General features: G+C 49.0%; 6 protein-coding genes across 6 annotated transcripts; 2 read left to right on the top strand and 4 right to left on the bottom strand.

The window, feature by feature from the left end:
- Positions 1–2591: 2591 nt before the first annotated feature.
- BO83DRAFT_316107 (putative bZIP transcription factor) lies at positions 2592–4573 on the bottom strand (the record flags this gene model as incomplete). The annotated part of the gene is made up of 2 exons (XM_025527647.1): positions 2592–3696; positions 3765–4573. The coding sequence occupies 2 exons, from the start codon at positions 4571–4573 to the stop codon at positions 2592–2594; spliced, it is 1914 nt and encodes a 637-aa protein (XP_025386605.1).
- Positions 4574–10594: 6021 nt separating this feature from the next.
- On the top strand, positions 10595–11559 carry BO83DRAFT_61094 (uncharacterized protein). Its single transcript, XM_025537477.1, has 2 exons — positions 10595–10765; positions 10911–11559. The coding sequence occupies exons 1-2, from the start codon at positions 10699–10701 to the stop codon at positions 11306–11308; spliced, it is 465 nt and encodes a 154-aa protein (XP_025386606.1). The 5' UTR covers positions 10595–10698; the 3' UTR covers positions 11309–11559.
- A 2150-nt stretch (positions 11560–13709) lies between these two features.
- BO83DRAFT_409193 (CCCH zinc finger protein) lies at positions 13710–15860 on the bottom strand. Its single transcript, XM_025534116.1, has 3 exons — positions 15711–15860; positions 14921–15659; positions 13710–14868 (listed from the first exon to the last, which is right to left on the bottom strand). Exons 1-3 carry the CDS (start codon positions 15754–15756, stop codon positions 14136–14138), a joined length of 1518 nt encoding a protein of 505 aa, XP_025386607.1. The 5' UTR covers positions 15757–15860; the 3' UTR covers positions 13710–14135.
- Positions 15861–16036: 176 nt separating this feature from the next.
- BO83DRAFT_379562 (transcription factor IIF subunit TFG2) lies at positions 16037–17756 on the bottom strand. Its single transcript, XM_025531533.1, has 4 exons — positions 17255–17756; positions 16904–17168; positions 16657–16853; positions 16037–16594 (listed from the first exon to the last, which is right to left on the bottom strand). The coding sequence occupies exons 1-4, from the start codon at positions 17552–17554 to the stop codon at positions 16205–16207; spliced, it is 1152 nt and encodes a 383-aa protein (XP_025386608.1). The 5' UTR covers positions 17555–17756; the 3' UTR covers positions 16037–16204.
- Positions 17757–18240: 484 nt separating this feature from the next.
- Positions 18241–19751, top strand: BO83DRAFT_379563 (COP9 signalosome subunit CsnD). Its single transcript, XM_025531534.1, has 2 exons — positions 18241–19570; positions 19627–19751. Exons 1-2 carry the CDS (start codon positions 18353–18355, stop codon positions 19657–19659), a joined length of 1251 nt encoding a protein of 416 aa, XP_025386609.1. The 5' UTR covers positions 18241–18352; the 3' UTR covers positions 19660–19751.
- A 472-nt stretch (positions 19752–20223) lies between these two features.
- BO83DRAFT_315829 (uncharacterized protein) lies at positions 20224–21241 on the bottom strand (the record flags this gene model as incomplete). Its single annotated transcript, XM_025527642.1, has 3 exons — positions 20224–21027; positions 21084–21154; positions 21220–21241. 3 exons carry the CDS (start codon positions 21239–21241, stop codon positions 20224–20226), a joined length of 897 nt encoding a protein of 298 aa, XP_025386610.1.
- Between the last annotated feature and the right edge of the window lie 612 nt (positions 21242–21853).

Below are 21853 nucleotides of genomic sequence, written 5' to 3' on the forward strand. Positions count from 1 at the left end.
TCCGAGCTTATTGCCCTAGACTTAGATGAATTGGTCCGACATGTTGTAGATCGTGCCAAGATATGTTTCAGTACCTTTGAAAAACGTCTTCTTCGCAGACACTGCGTCCGAACGATACTTAAAAGCCAAGTATCGGCTGCTCCGTTAGACATGTCTAGGAGCTAGCGGGATAAAGCAGAGGAAGATGACGCGCAGAGCTTCTTCTGATGAATGATACTGCGCTCAGCAACGCTCTGCCTAGATCTCAGTGCATTGTCAGTATGAGAATGGTAGTGAGAGTCAGGTGTACGCTGGAACGTAGGGACTGACTTACCTATCAGTGACAGTACTCCGGTTTTGGAGCTGAAGCTCAAATCATAAACAGAGTAAGCTAGCGGTCTTGATGCGATGGCGAGACCCGGTCCGAACGACCATCTATGCTAGTGTTGCTGCTACCTAGTGGCGATATAATGAAGGTCGTGTCCAAAATCGTTCGGTAAAGATGTATAGAAGGTAGAGTAAGGAGAGATGCATAATCGATACCATCCTGACACTTGCGAACGGTTGCGACCGCTTGAAGCTTGCAGGGCCGATCCACGGAAGCCTGAGCCTTCATTATCTTCAGAAATGCTATCACCGCAAATGAATTCGCGGTTGGGAAGCTTTTGCATCTTCCAGGGATATAATGCACAGCGAGTAGTGCTTATCAACATACTCCACGGAATGATGTGTGGATGATGCTGCAAACACCAGCGCTGTAGGGATGAATATAGACCATCCACAGTGTAGCCCTTATAGGATATAGGGAATCAGCTGGCACTATCATCCAGAGCACGAAGATAAGAGTATAACGTGCTCCTCTTGAGGTGAAAGCTTGACAGGTTCTTATTGACGGGGTATAGAAGGCGAATTAAGAAAGATAAGAGATGAGAATATGCTAAGCCATGGGCGTGAGTCGCATTGAGCAAGCCACAGACCCAGTAAAAGAAATAAAGAAAGTAGTAGCTTTGCTTAGAAAGGTGTATATAGATCAGACGATAGTATAGTATGGCTCATGAGATGAGAGCCATGTTAGGGTAGTCATAGTCGAGATACCCTTTGTCTATACAATCTCTTTCCTGTGTGATGAGAAGGATAAGAAAGAAAAGAAAAACTCAGAAGATGAGAGAAGAGTCAGGACCCGTATTTATAGCTGCTCATCCCAGGAAGAGATGGAATACAATCGCCGCGGTGATGGTCGTTTACAGTGACGGGGATACGTAGTGACGGGGATACGTAGTGACGGGGACATCCAGTGACGGGGACATCCAGTAACGGCGTGAACGGGATGTAGTGATTTGGAATATGGGGTGGCGTTTTACGTTAATAGACAGGATGAAGGGATGGACAACCATAAGAATCTAGTGGGCTTTTGATCGTGAAATATGATAATCGTGAATTCGCACCTTCACGATATCTAGGAAGGTAATATGCCTACAGTGACGCTTATATCAGACGAATGATTACATTCATTGTCAATAGCGTAACAGGCAGTATTTGTGTGCAAGTCCGAGATTGGAAGACTTTTATTCCATGTGAATGGCTAAACTCCTTAAAACATTGCTGCCAATACTATATACAGTACAAAAAGGTGATACACAGATGACAAACGAATAATAGTTCTTTCAAAAGAGTGGACGGGACAAGCCCAAGATCATCTGTGTCATGCCACATGCACATGCACGGGCATTTGTCAAGTATCTGACAAAAGAAAGTAAACGAGTGGTAGGTTGCAGAGCCATCCAGTATGGCTTCTCAGCAGACCCAGATCGAATCATCATCGCAACATAGACATTAACAGGCATCCCACATCCCAAATCATAAACATGTCAGTCATATCATAACAATCATAGCAAATGCCACTGCAGCCCAACCTATTCCCCACGCGATGCACGCAAAACCAAGACAAAATCAAAAACCACAACAGTTCAAAAGCAGTAAAACAGAAACCCGAATCCAAGTCATATGCAAAATGTAAGCAAGCGCTCGATATGTTCCGTCCCGTTGTTCCGTTGGACTGCCTGCGACGCGCAGGCAATGTCCCATGGTGAAAATCAAAAGATGCCATCCGTGAAAGAAAGTTATAAAAATCGACGAGAAGGTGTGGAGGTAGATGTAAACGACTGCAACATATTTCAGATGCTCGAGAAATCCACACTCAACTCGGAGAATGAGAAAACGCTGGTACGCCGATAAAGCCGAAGGAGTGCGAAACGTAGAACAACATCGCTAAATTGTCAGACGAGGCCATCATGAAGCTAGTCCGTAAGATATATCCAGTCGAAGTGAATGGTAAGCTGTCTATGTATGTATATGGCTAAATCTGGCTAAAAACTGGCCAACAGTCGTATGTCGTTAAAGCATGTAGAGAGAAGGTGTACGCCTGTCTAACTGTAGACGACGTAAAAGAGGCGGAGGTGGAAGCACAGAACTCGACCAGTTTGCTTGTTTGGATGCAGAAGAAACGCAGGCAATGTAACTTTGTCTGGGCACGGTGGAGATAGAGGGAGAGAGAGGAGAGAGCTGAGATGGGCGATGTACGGTCGGCGTGACCCAACCATCGCGGGGCTAAACTACTGGCTGAAGCCGGAGTCTTCCTCCTTTACGGGGGCGACACCATATTCCTGAACCATGCGTCTGAAGTCTCGGATAACCTTTTCAGGAACCCGGTCCCACATGAGGGAACGAGAGTAGACTTCAGAGGTAGCCTTGTTCGGAAGCTTGTGGGCAACGTTACCACGCATCGCAGCGAGCGCCTGCTGCAGATTAGAAGGCTGCTGCTGCTGCTGCTTGTAGTCGACACCCGCATCATCAAAAGTCGTCAAGGAGTTGTACTGGTCCGCGTTGAGAGCGAAAACCTGCTCCTGTTCCTGCTGTTTGGAGGGCATGGCCAGGGTGTTGTGGAGTTCATCTAGGTTCGACGGTGCCGCTGTGCCGGTCATCTGAGCCATCTCGGCTCCAGTGATGGTGGTAGGCATGGGCATGGCCGACGAGGAAGCCACAGCGCCTTGGCCCTGAGCAAGCTCGGGCGGAGAGGAAGACAGAACAGCCCGGAGGACATTCGCGGACTCAGCGCGATACTCCTCCGAGAGCTGAGGCATGGAGCGAGCCGACAGCGTAGAGCTGTTGGAGGCAATGAATGCTCCGAAGAGAAGGCACATGTAAAAGGCGTTCCAGCTGAAGGGGTAGTCACTGGTCGCAGACTTTTCCTTATCGTTCGTGGAGACCACCAACGAGGAAGAGTGTGCCGTCGAGGTGGGAACAGACTCTGCGTCAAGAGAGAGGCTGTTCACCATAGTAAAGTCTTCCCAAGGACTGCTGTCCATGGTCAAGTTCTCAAAGTCCGAGAACTCGGTGGTCATCGCAGGAGCGGCGGTTCGTGCGTGTCTCTCAAGCTTCTCCACAGTCTCCTTGAGGATGTTGTTCTTCTTTCGAAGTTCAGCAGTCTCCAAGGTGTGCACCCGGATCAGTTCATCCTTCTCCATGTGCATGGTGTTGATGTACTGGGTGATTTCCTGCTGGGCGGCCATCCATTCGCTCTTCTCGCGAAGGAGTTCGGCCTCCCGTAGGCGCATGTTCTGCAGTTCCTCCTCGAGGTCGCTAATGACCTGGGTGAACTGCTTCTTCTCCTCTTCCAATTTCTCGGTGTGGAGCTTCTTGCGCTGACGGGAATCCAAACTAGAGGACAAGATTAGATATGGGCTGATGTCATCATGTAAGGGGGGGAGGGGGCAGTGGGTACTTACGCAGCTTGACGGTTCCTCAGCAGCCGCTTCTGTTGTTTCAGTTCTTTGATCTCCTCCTCATTGGTCGACTGGCTGATCAGCTGGTCGATATTGCTCAACGTCCGTTCTGCAGGAATCTCAAAGCGAGCGTTCTTCTTCCGGATCCCATCCCGGCGCACACTCAAGGGGGAACTGTTGCGGTAGGTCGGGCTCTTGGTTGGCCGCGACATGGCATCAGGCAGATCCGTTGCAGCGGGCATCCAGCCCTGACTGGACTGCGGCGACATAGCCACAGTGGCAGGGTGGGCGAAGGCCATGCCGGGACGGTAGGACATAGAGGGGATGTTGATGGTGCTGACAGGACCGACGGCACCGCCAGCAAAGGGGGCTGACGAAGCGTGATCCAACTCGGAGGGAAAGTGATCGTACATGGCGGTAGGAGTGCAGGAGCCCGATTCCTTTGCAAGCTGCCAGGAAGCCTGGTGGCCGTATGGAGCGGATGGATGAGCGCCGTCTACCCGCATGAAAGGATTGGGGGCGGTTTCAAAGAAAGCGTGGCCGACCTGGGAGTTGTGACGGGACTGTGTGCTAGAGACGGATTGGGAGAAATCGGACCAGACGGAATCTCGATGCGCAAATGCATCGGGTGCATGGTCATATGAGGTTCTCCGGTGGTCGGCAACAGTGGAAGGAAGTTCGGGGGAAGTAGAGTCGAGGATCTTATCATCAAGTACACTCATATCGTCTTCTTCTGAATATGACGGTTTGGCATCCAATGTAGAGGGGGATTGTTGGTAGAAGTCAAAGGATTGTTGAGAATACCTTGCCATAACTGTGAATGTGTATATGACGAGGATAAAGATGAAAAAAGGTGGCTTTGATCAAGGAAAAAAGCCCGTGGTTGCTTGTAGAGCAGTCAAGAGGCGGTGTGTAAAATAAAGGTTCGGGAAAAAAACAGGTCAAGAGGTGCGGGGTTTTAGGGTGGTTGGTGAAAGTATCTAGAAAGTCTCAAACTTGTGAAGACTGGGAGGAATGAAGAGATAACCCGTGAGAAGGAAGACGAGAGAGTATAATCTCGAAAGAGTCTCAAGGGAGGAGGATTGGGGGAATGAAAGAAGGATAAGATGGGAAGAGAAGTAGATCGATCGGGTGGTGGTCAAGGTGTAGAGTAGTAGAGAACTAGCGAAGTGGAGGCAGAAGAGGAGCAGGGGAGGAAAGAAGCGGAATAAGTATAATATGAAGGAGGAGGGGAGGAAAGGTAAAATCGAGGTCTCTTGTGATCAGACAGAAACCTCTCGCGAAGAGAGTTTGAAGTTCAGTATATTGATTGATTGTGATGGAGGACAAGAGCAAGTGACAAGCGGGAGGGGGAGTCCATATATCCTTCGGGGCTAATCAGGAAACATGCGATGAGGGAGTCCTTGACCAAGTTCAGAATAGTAAGACTGCTTTTCGACCCAGCACGAAAATCTTAGGATGAGTGAATATTTTTTTTTTCATTTTTCTTCCCAGAAATTAAAAATAAAAATAAAGAAAAATAATATTCAGATTAAAATTCCAAGAAATAAAAATGCGAATAAAAATAAAGACACTAACTATAATCATAACCATACTTTCTCTCTGGGACCTGACCCATAACCTACAGACGGACCAACAGCGGCAATCATGGGGGGAACCAGAAAAATAGGCACTAGAAAAAAATTATGGGAGAGAGAAAAAATAATAAAAATAAAATAAAAAAACAAAATAAGGAAAAATCAGGAAGAGAAGCAGAGTGAGTGAGCCCAAGAGAAAACACCCCAATAAAAAACCAAGACCAAAAAATCCCACCTAATTCCCGTGCCCATGATTTTCCCACGGCCTTCTTTCTTCCCTTCTCCATCGGCCCTAAACAAAGTAGTAGGTAGAACCACAGACCACAGACCCATCGCTCGCACTTCCTCGCTCACTAATCGGCCGCACACCCCAAAACCACCCAACGAGCATCCGGCGGTCAGCGGAAAAGTCAAAAGACGAGGCGACATTTCTGACTGCTCCCGAGATTAACGAGGAGCGATCATTGGATGCTTCGTTGGGCAGACGTGCAGCTGGCAGGGGAACCTTTGGGACGAGAAGGGTGGATGAATAATCATCGTTCCTGGCTGGTTACTCGCCGAGTGCTTTTGACTAGAGACGAATCATGATCGTGACGCTTCTCGTGTAGTACCCATGCTGATTGATCTTATCCCCTGGGTTGGTAAAGGTTGAGGTTATTCACATCATCAAATGTAGGTACTTACTAGCGGACTAAGGAGGCTAACTAGCGAGAATATTGCTGCCCTGGAAGAATCCCGATGATCGCCTTGCCGGTAGTCTACTATCTACTGTAGTACTTTATTGTAGGCCTAACCTTCTTCATTCTATTTCCCAATGATATCAAAGAAAGCACTACCATTATCCATGGGGATTTGTCACTTCCTACCTAAAACATCTAGCAATAATAGTAGAAACTAGAAAGTAGGAGATACTTGTCGACGTTAGTAAGTGAGTATGCTTTTCACCAGATGCGACTCATACATAGTGCAGGATGTGATAGATGATAGGCCGAAGGAATTCGGTGGGATCTTCCCCCCAACTGTCGCATAATTAGAATAGAATAATAATCAATCCTAACCGCCAAATTTAACCAACAATATCGACAAAGAGCCCTCGCCCGTCAATAACGGCGGCTATATGCCGTTGCCTGTCTCAACTAACCTTAACTTTTGACTTTTGGAATACCAACATCAGTCAATCATCCGGACCGATGGATAGCCGCTCGGGATGAGTTCTCAACTGGGACTCTACTTTTTTCGTAGATACTACCCTTCCCAGTGAGTGCCGGTCTCCGGATAGAGAATGGGTTAGAGACCGGAGTCGTACTAATTAAGTCCGTAGTAGGAGGAGTAGGGACCATAAGTTTCCATGCTAGTATAGTTAGTTAGTTAGATGTCTGTAAGTAGTGTAGTGGGTGCAGAGAGTGGTCGGTATCAGAACCATGGTTAGTATTACGGGTGGGGCCACAAATCGGATATCGAGAGCCTATCGATTCGATCATTCCTGACAGTACGACCCCTCTATCCGATACAGTCGAAACTTCCGTCAATCCATGTGCCTGTCCTTCTCTCTCTGTGTGTCTGTCTGTCTCTCTCTGCCAGTCGCTTATCCCGTAGCAGCCCGAACTCAGGCATGCGATTCCCTTCTCTATCCCTCCCGACAGTAATCGATTGAATTACATCCGGGAACGCAAAACGATTGATTGGTACCTGGGGTCCAGCACACTGGGTCCATGGTTTCAAGCACACACCACACCACAACACATCCCCTCCCTCCCTATTCATCCTCAGGTTCGATGATGATCCTATAATGTACGTACATATGTAGGTGGGTAGGTACCTGAACAACAGGCCCGTTCATCCTACCAGGACCTGAGGAGGAGGGGGGCTCTCTTGGCTCCTCGGTGTTTTGGATTTGGGATAGATGATGCCCAAAAGAGGAGATTGTCTGTGCGCTCAGTCAGTGTGCATCCATCCCATGATCGACCCCTGGGATACGGCGAGTCGTGAGTTACAGGACGATACCAAGAATACCAGACGATGAGGCCATACCCCCCTCCCTCCCCCTCATACTTTTTTTCTTCCGGTGGGAGGAAGAGAGTGCAGGCGGGCTTGGGATCAGATGGACGGACTCGATGTCATACAATACATACGGAACACCACCACCCATCCCACACCCCCGGGCATGAAGCGTATCGCCCTCCAGCCTTCAGTTGCGGGCATGACCAATCATTCGCGCGCGCGACAGTGCGACATCCCTCACTGACTGAGAGGAAACTATTTCCATTGTGATCATCAGCATTGCACGCCAGAGCGCTGGGAACCAAGAAGCTCCTGAGGCTGGATCAGGCTGTTGATGCTGATGAAGAAGTACGGAGTGTTTCTTGCTAAGACCGGCTTAGAGGAGAGAATGATCCGATGGGCTAGCATCGCGTCCTTCATTGAAGCCTCGTTCTTATCGTAATTCTTATTGTTGGTGTGATATGCCCGTGACAGCAGCCTCACCCAAGCCTAGATGTTTGCTTTCACTTGCTACCATTATCATCCCCCACCACAATGCTATACACATGCTTCTATTTTGCTTTTTCCTCTCCATAGCACCTCGATAGAGAACCTAGGAAACCACCACGAATTCATCTCTGGTACCGTTAGGGCCGGCCCGTGGAAGGGAGATCCATCCAACCCATCCAAAGAAGTTGATCCACAACCAATAACCACAAAGTAAACCAAACCCGGCCAGTCATTCCACGGGTGGACGACAAAACAAAAACCAAAGCAAAACAAAAGGGCCCTTTTGCCATTTCGGTTAGACTGGGTCATTGCCTGCCCGCGCGGCCCCTTCAATCGGCGCGCGCGCGCATCGCATGCACACCCGTTCTGTTGCGACACACACACTCACTCACACACACCCGTGCCCGCCCGTGCTTTTCGAACCAATTCCATGACAGATTACCTGGAATGCACGTACCGCACGGAAGCTGCAACTCAGATGCAGAAACAAAAAGGCACGGACACACACACACTCTCTCTTTGGATTTCATCTTGGACTGGACGTCCTCCAGTCAGATACAGATCTTAATCAGGTTTACGGTTTGATTGATTTAATTATATTTCTTTTTGGGGATGATTTGCCGAGCGGGTGTTTTTCTTTGCTTTTTTGGTTTCCCGATTCTGGCGTTGATGCCAGGCTCTTAGTAGTTTAGTTTAGTTTACTGTAAGTAAGCAAGTCACTGGCTTTACCTACCTACCTACCTCTGTGCTTCACTAGTCAGGCAGGTAGGTAGTAGTCAAGTTAAATTACCTCTTTTGGTATAAGCACCACCATCAAGTTATGGAGCTTAATCCACTTTTGACGGTTCACCTGCATTTTTTCTTTCTCTTCGTGTGGCGGTTGATACTAGTATCTACTGTTAGGCTAGCCATATCCACTCACCCTGTTTGTTTCGTCCTTAGGTAACCATCTTACCTAAACAACCTCCAACGGCGGAGTCACGAGATAGAAGTCATTCATTCATCCAGTCTATCGACCGAAAAAAAAAAAAAAAAAATTAATGTTTGGTAATTTCCCAATTAGGAAGGACACACGGAGTAAATTATCATCAATCGCATCCTCCATCCCGTCCCTCCCTCCTTCCACCTGTGACCATCAACAGTTAAACAGAATTCGTCATCCTTCTACTAAGTACCTACTCCGTACTTTACCTCAGTTTACTTCTTCCCTATTACTCAACCAACTAAATACCAGAATCACAAAATTGATAATTACCAGTAATTAACCCCAGGTAAGGCATCACTGCTTCTTCCCCCTTTTCTTGCACTTTCCTGCGGGGAAAACCAATCCAATCCAATCGATGTCATCGCATCTCGCTCGGATCCTTGGCCGTGCGCACCGCACGATCTGGGTTCTCATGCAGAGAGACAGGGCGAGTTTGGGTTGAAGCATATGGCCATGGCCAAGGCAAGAAACGGTTTGCGCCTATCTTTGCTTGGCTTGGCAGGAAGCAGAAGCAGAAGCTAGAGCTGGAGCTGGAGCTCGAGCTCGAGCTAGAGTTTCGAGCTTGGAGGTAATGTGATGTGAGGCTGTAGTTGGTTGTAGAATTGTGAATTTCTTCTGCTTCTGCAGATAAGGGGTGAGGTAGATGTGGTATGTGCCTTAACTAGACATGTTGCGTTGCCTTGGTTTGCCTTGTCTGGGTGTTGCCATATGGCTTGTGGTGTTTCAAAATATGTAGGTAGGTTACTGGTTAGTCCTGGAAATGACTGAGTGAGTGAGTAGTATGTAGCAAGCATCGCTTTTCCATCCTCCATGATTGGCTTAACGCAGTGATGCTACAATACATATCCTCAGACACTATAGCATCACAACTACTCACCTACCATAGTAAGATCACTACTCTCATACTACTTACCAGCTGAAGAAACGAATGACGTCCGAAAAACCTTCGCCTTCAATTCGGCCGATAGCATGATATCACAGCATCACCTTACCCCTCCTCCTCCTCCTCCTCCCCTAACCAACGTGTCCTAGTCCCCATGATTCGAGGCATCAATATCCCGAAAATCCTCAATATGTCAATCAAATCTCAAGCAGCTAAGCATAGTACATAGTTACACAAAAATGCCTGCGCCGATCCACATCCACCGCCCCAAAGCAACAACATAACATAACATAACATAGTAGTCTAGTTAGTCCCCGAAATCCTACAGTATGCACAAGGACCGAAGTAGCAACTGGAAAGTCCACTTGCTTACCGCCAACTATCTACTATCGATAAGATGAAACAGACCAGAAGAATCCAAGACCCACTCACTCACTGCACTATACTACTTATTTACTAGAATAGTATGTTAGTAGTTAGTCGAGTCGGCAAGCAAAAGCAAGCAAAGCAAGCTTGGACGTTGTCACCGACCACTTACTGTGTATGTACGCGGAGGTTTGTTGGTATGTGCGCTGCGTAGTATCAGTGCAACAGAAAGTAGAAGAGAGGTAGGTATGAGTCACACTGTCTACGGCCCCCCCTCCTCTTCCGCTTTGTTTTCTCGAAGCTTTACCGGTCTAGATGATTTCCTAATTGGGATGGAAATCCATCATCCCCTTGATGACTTGGTGTTTCAGGTTGTTGTTGATGATGAGCTAGGATGGAGCTGTTATTGGGGTTTGTATGTGTGTTGATGTCATGAGTTGGTTCTGTTGCTTACTCTGTAGGATTAGCCTTACTGGTCTGTGTTTATGTTTTATGTCATTGGTATACTGTGTAAAGATAAATGAGCTATTGTATGGAGTAAGATTGGATGCCACGTTTCACAGGGAGATAGGCAATTTTACCTTGTGGTACGTATAATCAAGGACAAGAGCGGGATGGGTTGAGAAGGAATTGAGAATGTATCGATCATCTCATCGACGCAGCGACTACTACCGATGTGCATTGGTATCGGGTACGCATGGAAATCCCAAAAGTAAAGAGTCAGTCGTAAGCATGTCATACTTATCCAGGGCCGGCAAAGCAGCGGTGCCCGCTATTCGCGACAATCGCGTGGAACGTGAAATGCAAAAGAAGACAGAGAATACAAAAAAGCAATTAGCTTGCCCTACATATGCCTGCTGCTGCTGCTACTGCTGATGCAATGCATGAACTTTGCCGGTGTTCAGATCATCTCATGCACCAAGTGAAGAGGGGACGAAGGAACAGATTGCATCCGATATCGAGTCAGAAGCAAATCAGCAGTGAACAACAAAGACAATGGAAGCAAACCCAATCGGATACGAGCCAAAAAGACAACTTGAAACATTACCCTAGAAGCAGTAGAATTCTTTCTTGGTGTTCTTTTTTTTTTTCTCTATTTCTCATTGGGTTAAGGCGAATCCTCATGGTGATTTGGAATTGCAGCAAAGGAGGCGAACATGTACGGTGTGCAGGAGTGGGTTGGGAAGGGAAAGAGTTGGGTGTGGGTATGGAACCTGACCGTTATTCAACCCGGGGTCCTGGATAGGATCAGGCCGGGGGAAAGGGGGTGGTGGGTGGTAAGCGGCAGACACGTGAATGCAGTCGACAAGTCTAAATCTGATTTCTCATTTCGAAATTTGCCATCAGAACAAGGAGAAGGAGCATCTCGGGCCTGCCGTGACTGGCGACCTGTCCCCATTCCGGGTAATCGCTCGTCTTGCGATGACGATGCCGAGTGGCCATTCTGGCGGTGTACACCAGCCCCGGGTCCAATTGAAAGAGGCGAGAGAAGCGACCGGTGGAGTGGTGCTGATTGAACGGAAATTAAGACTTCGCCTCTTGAAGAATCAGCGCATGCGGGCTGCTATCTAGGGAATTGGCCGTCAGCAATGGGTTGAGGTGATTCTTTTGGCTCTTACAAGGGATCGGATTGGACGTGCTGGTGGCTCTACCACAATCATAACCACACTGCTCAGAAGCCAATGGCTTACGGACGATCGACGACGATAGGCTTATTCAGAGAGAATGCATAATTTGTGAGAGCATTGTCATACTCGAATTGAATGAATTAAGGAAGCTCCCGGGTCAGTGGGCCGGTCAGTCTCGTTCTCGAAGATTGGCTTTCTCGGACTCGGTTGCATGATACCATTGTTGCCCAACGAGGCTGCTGATCGTATAAATTTAGTAGTGTGCGTTACGAAGCAGGAAGCAGAGGGCGATGAAATGAGGTAATTTCTGGGACTGATTGACTTGCAGTTGAGGACTGAGGTAGGATAGGATAGTAAGAATAGCATCTACTCTTTAGAATTGGAATTAGTTCATTGCTAGGCACCAGAGTTGTAGTCAGTTAGTACCTAGACATAGAACAAGCAACTTCCAGCAGCAACACCGCCCTAAGTCACGTTTCCCGGCCTGATCTACGGCTTTCCGCCAATCAGCGGTATGCTGGGCAGTCAAAGGAACAAAAGAGCCCTGGTTGACTACTCATAACTACTAGTAGTATATCAAACTGCGGTATCATCTCCAGTTCGGTCCTCGACTGCAGTGAACAAAAGAAATTAACATAGTGGAACCCCGTCGACCATTCTCGAAGACTTCTGCCTATCGGATCCCACTTGTATCTTCCCCAGAAAGCTAAACGAGGGGCACCTCATCGGGTAGATACCAAAGTAGCTATCTGAACCAAACTAAAGATGCAAAATATCGGTGTTGAAGGAATGTCGGTCATTGGGCCATTCCCCTCGTAACTGGTCCATCCGGGCCAATTGGCGGTGATGCTTGTCATCAGGCACAGACTGACTGACTGCACCGGTCCGTGATCTGATCGCCCTTTTTTTTTTTCTTTTCTCTTGCCTTGTACCTTCATCCTGGTCATCTATCTAGTACCTAGTTGGTTAGTTAGTGAGTAGGCAGTATGGATATTCCCCATGCATACATACAGACTACGGCTTGTGGCATGTGGCAGTAGGTCGCTAAGGCCCCCTCCTCCCCTCCTCAATCCCCGGAACAAACATCGTGCCACTGAGACCCCCCCAAGGAGCTTTTATTAATTATCGCCTAAGCAAGGTCCCCCTGCCGGTAGTAGTCGGACGGAGCAAAGATTGTGCGTACAGATATGTACATGTATGTACTCTGTACGTGAGTAGGAGGATTGATGATAGGTGCCAGGACATCCGGTCCCCGGGCCAGGACAGTAATAGCAAGCCACGAGGCAATGGGAAAGTCGGGACTAACAAACATGAAACAAGACCCTAGGACAGGTGTTTCAACTCGACTTGCTTAGACTCGACTACTAAACAGCCTGGCTGGCAGCTTCTCGTTGGTGTCCGCAATCCGCATCCGCATCAGCACGGTTCAAGGCATGGCATGGCATGGCATGGAATGGCGGGTGTCGCGTCTCATCGTCGTCCTTCCGGCCGGCCCTGATCGCTCCAACCGGCACAAAGAACGCCCGTGCCATCCCGGAACACGCGGTAAGTAAAAGTTGGGTTAGGTAGAAAGAAAAAGAGGGACTCGGAAAGGGAACAAAAAAGCAGCGTGGCTCGCCTTGGTCCATGCGAACCATATGGGTAAAGCAGCCATTGACATGGCTAGGATTTTGCAGTGCACCAGCCAGAGACCAGGTACCTCCCCTTAGCTGGTTATCTTCACCGTTAGTCGCTACACTAAAGAGCTAGCTTGCATTGCATTGCATCGGACGCGGATCCACGCTGTGGGGGTCGTCGGCTTTGATTGTCTTCGACCTGACTTCCTGTCAAGTTGGGGGAGTATGACTCACACACGTCGGTCTGCCTCTGTCTCCCTCTCTCTGGGGTCGCCATGTGAGGACACAGGGGGGATGGGTACTGCCTGACGCCCCGGACTCACCCTGGGCAGCACGTGTGGCTAGTCTGAAGCAATGTCTGCAGCAGGGAAGTAAGTGAGATGTCGCATACAATAATCAGAAACTGAAACAGAAAATTGATATTCATCTTCATTGGTAAGCTACCTATGGCTTCACATCTCAACACACAACGTCATCATGTAGAACTACATTTCCAACTGTCATCCCTTACCAACCCTTAGGACTTATCCAAGATCGTCAAACGGACTCGTATACACACCGTCTGCAAGTAAACAACATGCTGAACGCATAGGGGTATCTTCATCTGCGACTGGAACACGACATTCCGTAAGGTATCAAAATTTCAAGGCAGGCATTAATTGGCCACTATGTAATGAATTATTTCCCTCTTATTCTCTGTTTCTTTCTTTCTGCTTTATTTGCTTTTCTTTCCTCTTGCCATTGCCCGTTTCTTGTTCTTTTTGGGGTATCCGTAAAATCCAAGCCAACTTCAATTACAGACTGTAGTAAGGTTAGTGGGTATGAATGTTTAGAGACGGATGTAGTCCTGTTGTTGCGACACCTCGCCAGTATCTGACTCGGGCGCGATGAGTTGGGGCTCATCCTCATCGAGATCATCCGAATCGACGTCATCCGTGTCAATCTCATCGTACTCTTCTTCCTCGCTGGATGCGTCAGACTCTTCCGCAAGGCCCGTAGCATCTGTCTTAGAAGCGGCATTTTTCCTGATCTGTCCTGCCCGATCAACATGGGGGAGGCGGCAGCGCTTCTTGTTGCAAACGCCCTCATTCGCATAGTCTGGGCATTCGTGAACGTGTCGTTGGTCGCATTCGGCACCTTTTTCGCAATATCCTAAAACCGCAAAGTCCCGGCACACAGGAGCGCCCGGGGTCACACGAACATGGGCATAGCGACATTCGGGGTTGGAGCAGCGCCCTCGCAGGAAATGCACGCAGGCAGGGGATCTGTGGGGCGAGGGCTCATGAGAGAGATCACAACTTATACCTGCATTGCATTGACCAGTCTGGAGGAAGTCCTTGCACATTGCAACCTTGTTCGGGTCGTGAATATAGGGACATGTTGGTCCTTTGTAACAGCTGCCTAAACGTTTGGAGATCCTGATCAGCGTGATCCCGCAAAAGATGAAACAATAATGAGATGGGGGCAAGGGCCACTCAGGGCCTCGTGTAGGGAAAGCATTGGTACCCGTCGTAGTGAATCGCTGGCAAAGTGCGTTCTTCTTCTTGACCGTCATTGGTTTTCTATATTTGAAGTAAGCTTCCAAACTCGCCACATGGACAACACAACCGCCACCTTTTTGATGTAACAGCACCCAAGCGGTGGAGATTTCCGTTCTTGCTCCGGACAAAAGCGACGCCTGCCACTGTCACTCGTTTTGGCGTAGCGTTGGCAGTATTCGGATTATCTATGACCGGTAAGCTAGTTCGCTTGACCAGAGCATCTACAGCGCACGCACCAGACACTCGGATCAGCTTGCCACCACCGCGCGACACCCGAAACGGTATGTCGTTGACGTAAACCTGATACTCCGCTGACGGTTCTGCAGTAGTTGACACCTGAGGAGCCGCGAAGCCCGTAGGATGGACTCTGCCAACGCCCTGTGCGTAATTCATAACTCTCGCCTGCTCGACCTGTGCTCTCTTTTGCGCCTTGGCCTGGCGACTCTCCTCCATCGCCTTCGTCCTCGCTTGTGTCTCTTTGTCGTATATCGAAGTGTTGATGAGCTGCATATGACGATCGCGTTTCACAACCCACTCATTTGGTGTTGCAGATCGCGCCTCACCGTCTGTATCAGTCCCCGTGCCAGCTGGAGTAGCCGATCCAGGTGTACCTGATGTTGCGTTGTTGAGGATGAGGGTACGGTGGCGATGGGGAGCTACATGACGGCCTCGTGAGTAGTGTCGTCCACGATAAGGCGCCCACCCGCGACCTCGGTAAGGAACATGTCGCGAAACGTGTTGGCCTGGAGCTATTTCACTACTGTAGGGAGACTCAGGCTGAGACTGTTGAGTTTTGTGCCTATTAATCTGGCCTGGTGGAGGTTAGAGGCCGGCACGGTTATGGATAGCTAGAATGCGCTTACCAGCAAGCTGGCTGATTTTGGCCATCAGATCCTGATCTTCTGTCATTTTAACCTGAGTAGGCGGCCAAAGCCACGTTAGCAAGTCACTCAAAGTAGAATCTTTCGTCTATACTGGGTAGCTGAATGACAGACGCCGCTGAGTTGTAAGAGATGAGCTTGTGTTGATGATGCGGATGATGAAATGACGGAACGCGGTGTGTGGCGGCCGATGGTCACGTGTTCCTGCGCTTTGTACGGATGCCATTGCTGTCTATAGTCTGACAATGACTACGGAGTAACGGAGTATGTTATGAGATTTTCTACTTCGAACAAACAAAGAAATTTTCCTTGACTTGAGCGATTCAGCTCGATGATATTGTTCTGTAAAAATGTGTGTTAGATGTTGGGCCTGTCATCTAGGCGCTCATAATATACTATCTAAACAGCCTGTATTAAATCACCCAAACCCCAAAGTAACGCCATGGCCCTTATGCTACATAGGATCCTCCGTATCCTTAGACAACGTTCTCGAACTGTCCTTCGTCATTATCTGTCATCATGCCAGAAGGAGTGGCCTCCTCTTCAGAGCCATCCTCGAAGTTGTAGTCTCCCGGTGCGAGTTCATCCTTAGCATCGTTGTACATCGCATTGGCGTAGTTGCTTTCCCTCGCTTCGGGCTTCAGCTCCCAGGTCATAGCAAAGTCACCGGCTTTGACCAAATGCGCAACCATTTCCAAAGTTTGTTTGAGGTAAGCCTCGGGCTGTCGCAGTCTCGCCTTGAGGTTCTTAAATGGCCAGTACTTGTATTCCCTGAAGCACTGGTAGATAAGATCCAACAGTTCGTTCTGAGGCATACGCGTGGTTTTGTTTTCCTGGGCCTTGGGCTTGGCTGGCCTCGTTGCTTGCTGGAATGGAAAGTATTTTGTAAGTCAAGTAGAACTAATAAGCACGGCAAAGGAAAGCTTACCACAAAAGCACCCTTCTCTCCAGGCAATGCATTTCGCGGCTGGAGCATCTTGCCCGGAATCTTATCGATAAATACAGTCTCACGCTTCGGTTTGAGTGCCTCCAGAGCCTTCTTCTCCGATAGCCGCCGGAATTCCTCGTTCTCAACCGGAAGGCAGTTGAACTCTTCACTCACGCTCCCGACCAAAGCCGTTTGTTCTGCAACAATGTCAGCAAGACCACCTTTGTCGCAGTAACAGGGTACATACTCGGTACAGTTTTTCTGACGTAGGGCTCCCATTTCTTCTTGCGCTCCTTCTTCTTCATTTCTCGCTTCATCGACTCATAGAGCGCCGAACGCGCCTCGCCAAAAACCACCATTCGATTCTCATGACCTGGGAGGTCCCTCTCCGTGAAAAGGTACGTATTTTGCGTCAAGTGCGAAACGTTCTCTGAAGTTATCGTTTGCCGTTGCAGTAGGTAGTCTTTAGGAATATCGCGATTGTCTTCTCGTGCGTTTATGCGCAAACTGACCTACAAAGATCACAAAAGTCAGTCCGTGTAACACAAAAACACAAACCGAGGTCCCTCGACAAAGTTCTTCGCCGATGGAGACATACCCGTTTGAGATCATTCTGTGTACCCTCGATCCTCATTGTCCCGATCTGAATTTCCTCGTCGTCATCGCCGGCGCTGTTTGACAGATGCGCCCAATGTTCCCATAGTGACCGGGGCAGCCGTGAAAGCCAGACGCTTTGGTTTGCAGCCGAGAAGTCTAGATCGCCCGCATCCTCATACAAGTCTTCATCGTCGATATCAGCGAGCACTGTATCCTTGCTGTCGGGATCCTGTTTGATGTATGGGTCGGGTTTGATGTATGGTGTCTGGGAATCAGGCTCCTGTTTGACTTGGGGGACCATGGCGCCACACAGCCTAATACTGGAGCGGAAAACAAGAAAGTGTTGACTAATAGCCCAACTTTCCGAAGATAGTGAAGCGATCGTAACCGAGGCGTAAGAGAGCGACAAATCAAGGGATTAGATGAGTCCAAAAGAAAGCGTCAGTGACGTACGCGATGTTGAAGCTTCGAATGGGGAAGATGCGTCGCCGCAAGCAAGAAACCCGCCGCCCGAGCGGGTCGTCAAAGGCGGTGGGCAACTTGCACTTTAAATAGGAAAACATTAATACAATTCCATTCATACTTCTGCCTCGGCGTCCTAGCTTTCAACTTTAACATTAACCTAAAGATTCTTTTGGATAATTTGCTTTTGCTCAAACTACTAGACACGGCTGTTCCAATTCAGCCCACACAATATTTGGAAAATCCGTATCCTGAGGCGGTAACCCCCGTCACTAGGAATGTATTTCTTGGGGAGGTACAGGACGGAGTCTTAGTATACCATGAAGTGTCAGAGTACTCAAGCATTAGACAGGAATAACCCATTGTATCATTTTGCCCAAGGTCAGTAGTCAAAGAACGTTGCAAATCTCTAAATTAGATGTGCTGCATTGAGTGCTGTGCTTGTAGTCCCTTATCGATAAGCTCCCCAGCTTCACTTCTCCTCCATCGGCATCCACGCCATATTCCTGACGTACACCACCTCATCAACCCCTCTGCCCATCAAGGGAACACCACTTCCACCCGCAATTACCCGCCTACTCGAATACCATATTCCACATCAACCTCACAATCACATACCAGTCTCATAACTACACCCATGGCCTCCCAAAAAATCACCTCCGCCCTCGCGGAGATCGAATCCTCCGCGAACCCCCAAAACAAGCTGCAGCTCTACAACAACCTCTTCAGCGACATCGTAGCAACATCCACAGAACCCCAGATCTCCAGAGACCTAATCTACTTCCTGGACTCCGTCCTCAGCGAAGACATCAGCATCGTCGCCGCCCGCCCCATCCTCGACTCCTTCATCGCCGTCCTCCGCAAACTCACCCAAGAAACCCAAATCAGCGTCGGTCAACACGCCATCACCCTCCTCCAATCCCGCTCTACCTCCGTCGAAGAACAAGATGCACAGATCCGCGAGCTCCTCGCAGACGCCTACGAAGCCGAAGGCCAGTACACCGACGCTGCGAAAGCCCTGCAGGGCATCCACATCGACAGTTCGCAGCGGCTAGTCTCCGACGCCGCCAAGGTGCGACTATGGATTCGGATCGTGAGATACTACCTCGAGGAGGATGATACCACCAGTGCGGAAGCGTTCTTGAACCGCATAAAGAACCTGCCGAGTAAGATTGAGGATCACGAGTTGAAGCTGCATTTTAAGCTATCCCAGGCTCGTATCTTGGATGCTCGTCGGCGCTTCCTCGATGCTAGTCAGGAATACTTTAATGTTAGTCTTGCGGCGGGAGTGGATGAACAGGATCGGTTGCAGGCTTTGGCGGCTGCTATTCGGTGCGCCGTGCTCGCTCCGGCTGGACCGCAGCGGTCTCGGATCCTGGCTACGCTGTATAAGGATGATCGGTCGACGTCGGTGGATGAGTTTGCTATTCTGGAGAAAATGTTCCTGGATCGGTTGCTGAATCCGGAGGAGGTGGCTGCGTTTGCGCAGCGGTTGGCGCCGCATCAGTTGGCTGTGACGGCAGATGGGTCTACCGTGCTGGATAAGGCTGTTGTTGAACACAATTTGGTTGCGGCTAGCAAGCTCTACGAAAATATTACGACTGATGCGTTGGGTGCGATCCTGGGGCTCCAGGGGAGTGGGGACTTCACGGCGGGGGAGAAGGCGGAGGATTATGCGGCGAGGATGGTCGAGCAGGGTCGTTTGAAGGGGAGTATTGATCAGATTGATGGAATAATATACTTTGACGGAGGGAATGCCACTACAGGACAGCATATCCGGCAGTGGGATGCTGGGGTGCAGGGTTTGGCTGAAGATGTGGAGAGAGTGGCTACGAGCATCACCAATGCGTTTCCGGTGAGTCCTATTGTTTGAGTGCTATTGCGGACTAAAGTGAGCTAACATAAAAGTAGGATTTTGCAGCTGGACAGCCGACAGTGCATTGAGGGTATGAAATGATACACCATGAATCAGAAATTAGCTAGCGACATGTTTGTTCCACAGGCGTAATGATAATAAAATGCGCAGAATACATAGTACATGATACATGTGGGTGATGGTCGTTAGAAGCGTATGTTATATCGTGCGTTGCATGTAGGTGAAGATCAGGAGCTGTGACCTGTGTCGGAAGCGATGTATCGAGATGCCCGAATGATAATCAAGGCTGGCCATATCTCAAGCCAAAGGGGCATCCAAGTCTGTGTATCCATGGAGTTCCGAGTTGCCTCTTTATGTATGCAAAGAGACAATTCTCATCTGCTGTGGCAGGTAGTAGCATATGCACGCGCAGGGACACAGGGACGTGCCATATAGCTGTGCGCGACACCGCTATGCGTATGGGTCTGTACCATTTCAGGCACGATGCATAAAATCGAAGCTCAGGGGGACGTCAAACACCCCGACACGATCGCTCATAACGGCTCTGCTCGCCACAAGAGCGTCAAGCTCGACTGGCATACAAGCCGAGGCGAAAGAAGGTCTGTAGAACCAAGTCTGACAGTCCATCGACCTCATCTCAAATACCGCGGCAGATCATCTTGCCTAACATCAATTTCCGTGCGAACAGTAATATCCAGCCAGCTAGTATCATTACTCTTAACACTCGAGGGCAGACCGCCCTCACTCGAATTCGACCTTCTCGGGACACCATTCTCCAACTTAATAGACTCCGCAGTGGAAGTCTTGCGACCCGTAGCCACAAAGTTCGAGGTACTGACATCGGTATTCCCATAATAGGGGACCTCATTCCGGTACCTGTAGTTATTGCTCGAGAGCTTTCCTCTCGGAAACAGGCCTCGGATGGTGGGCAAACAAGAGCAAATAAGCCCAATAGAGGGCTCAATATGCGTCCATAGCGTAGCTTGATAGACGGTATAGGTCATATCCGACTCATTGATCCAGAAGAGGACGACAACACGGAAGATACTCGCGAAGCAAACGAAGCCACCGAGGGCGAAGACGCCGTTGATGGCGAGTTTGTCTTGCCAGGAGCGGTGGAGACCCCAGATTAAGGGGATGGGGAGGGCTAGGAGGACGAAGTCCATGACCACGTTGAAGATTTGGTTGACAACGATTAGGGTGTAGCCGTCTAGGCATTGGCCGTCGACGCTTTGGTCCCAGTAGGCTTTTAGGGGGCGGCATTGGAGAGCGCAGGCTAGGAAGACGCCTAGACCCCAGAGACTTATGAGGACGTTGATGCTGAAGGAGGTCCATTGGAAGGTGCGGGTGGTGAAGATGCGGCGGTAGAAGCAGACGATTGAGACTTTGATGAGGGGACAGAGGGAGAAGTAGGTGAATTGGTTGGCGAGGAAGATCTGAGGTGGGTTAGTTGGTGAAGGCAGGATGTGAATATGGTAGGAGCGGTTAGTACCTTGTAGAAGTTCATCATTGTTTCGTTGCTCAGTTTGCTTTGGTGGGAGCCATTGCCGCCGATGGTGACCCCTTTGGTTTTTTATTAGCAAGGTTAATATACTATGTATTGGTGAATATTCGTTAGGATAACTCACAAAGTGACAGTTCAATGAGCATGCCAATTAACAGGAGCATGCATGCGAAGCAAAGGTAGTCGTCCACCCCGAAATGTACTTTGCGTTTGAATCGGGCGACTATGCGTAAGATGACTGCTAATAATGCGAGACTAACAAGCACCGTAACAATGCTTATCATTTCCACTCCTCTCGATGTAGGAGCCATGTTGAACAGGGTGTTTCTGGGAACAATGGCTTTAGGATATGAAGAATGGGCATGAACGAGTGTTTGATTGAGCGAGGGTAAGCAATATGATGCCTGCGAACACTAGGCTTCGTAGTCCATTTGGGCGGTATATATGGAAATGAGTGTTGATAATGAATGTTCAAGTAAAATGAGGAAGGTTCTGATATAACGAAGGCAACCCGAGTATATACCAAAGTATGGACTACTTTGTGGACCGGGAAAAAAGGGACAGAGCTACAAAATAAGGTGGAAGCCTATTGAGTATGTATGGAGTGGACCAAGGGCATCATGCCTCGAACGCTTGATCGCAGGAAAAAGTGGTAGATCTAGATATGGGCCCTCTTTCCGTATGAGGATACTCACCGCGCCCATAGAACAGGGGGCCGAAGGACCCTCATTTTGCGAGCTTAAAAGCAAGCCTCTCAT

Source organism: Aspergillus eucalypticola (genome assembly GCF_003184535.1).
Source record: "Aspergillus eucalypticola CBS 122712 chromosome Unknown BO83scaffold_17, whole genome shotgun sequence".
Lineage (NCBI taxonomy): Eukaryota > Fungi > Ascomycota > Eurotiomycetes > Eurotiales > Aspergillaceae > Aspergillus > Aspergillus eucalypticola.

Coding starts and splice junctions, on each gene's coding strand:
- BO83DRAFT_61094 (XM_025537477.1), top strand. CDS start 10,699: ATGTATCGATCATCTCATCGACGCAGCGACTACTACCGATGTGCATTG. Junction 10,766..10,910: donor GGTATCGGGTACGCATGGAA/ATCCCAAAAGTA, acceptor AGCTTGCCCTAC/ATATGCCTGCTGCTGCTGCT.
- BO83DRAFT_409193 (XM_025534116.1), bottom strand. CDS start 15,756: ATGACAGAAGATCAGGATCTGATGGCCAAAATCAGCCAGCTTGCTG. Junction 15,660..15,710: donor CAAAATCAGCCAGCTTGCTG/GTAAGCGCATTC, acceptor AACCTCCACCAG/GCCAGATTAATAGGCACAAA. Junction 14,869..14,920: donor GGTGCTGTTACATCAAAAAG/GTGGCGGTTGTG, acceptor CTTCAAATATAG/AAAACCAATGACGGTCAAGA.
- BO83DRAFT_379562 (XM_025531533.1), bottom strand. CDS start 17,554: ATGGTCCCCCAAGTCAAACAGGAGCCTGATTCCCAGACACCATACATC. Junction 17,169..17,254: donor CACAGAATGATCTCAAACGG/GTATGTCTCCAT, acceptor TGATCTTTGTAG/GTCAGTTTGCGCATAAACGC. Junction 16,854..16,903: donor CGTCAGAAAAACTGTACCGA/GTATGTACCCTG, acceptor ACATTGTTGCAG/AACAAACGGCTTTGGTCGGG.
- BO83DRAFT_379563 (XM_025531534.1), top strand. CDS start 18,353: ATGGCCTCCCAAAAAATCACCTCCGCCCTCGCGGAGATCGAATCCTCC. Junction 19,571..19,626: donor GCATCACCAATGCGTTTCCG/GTGAGTCCTATT, acceptor ACATAAAAGTAG/GATTTTGCAGCTGGACAGCC.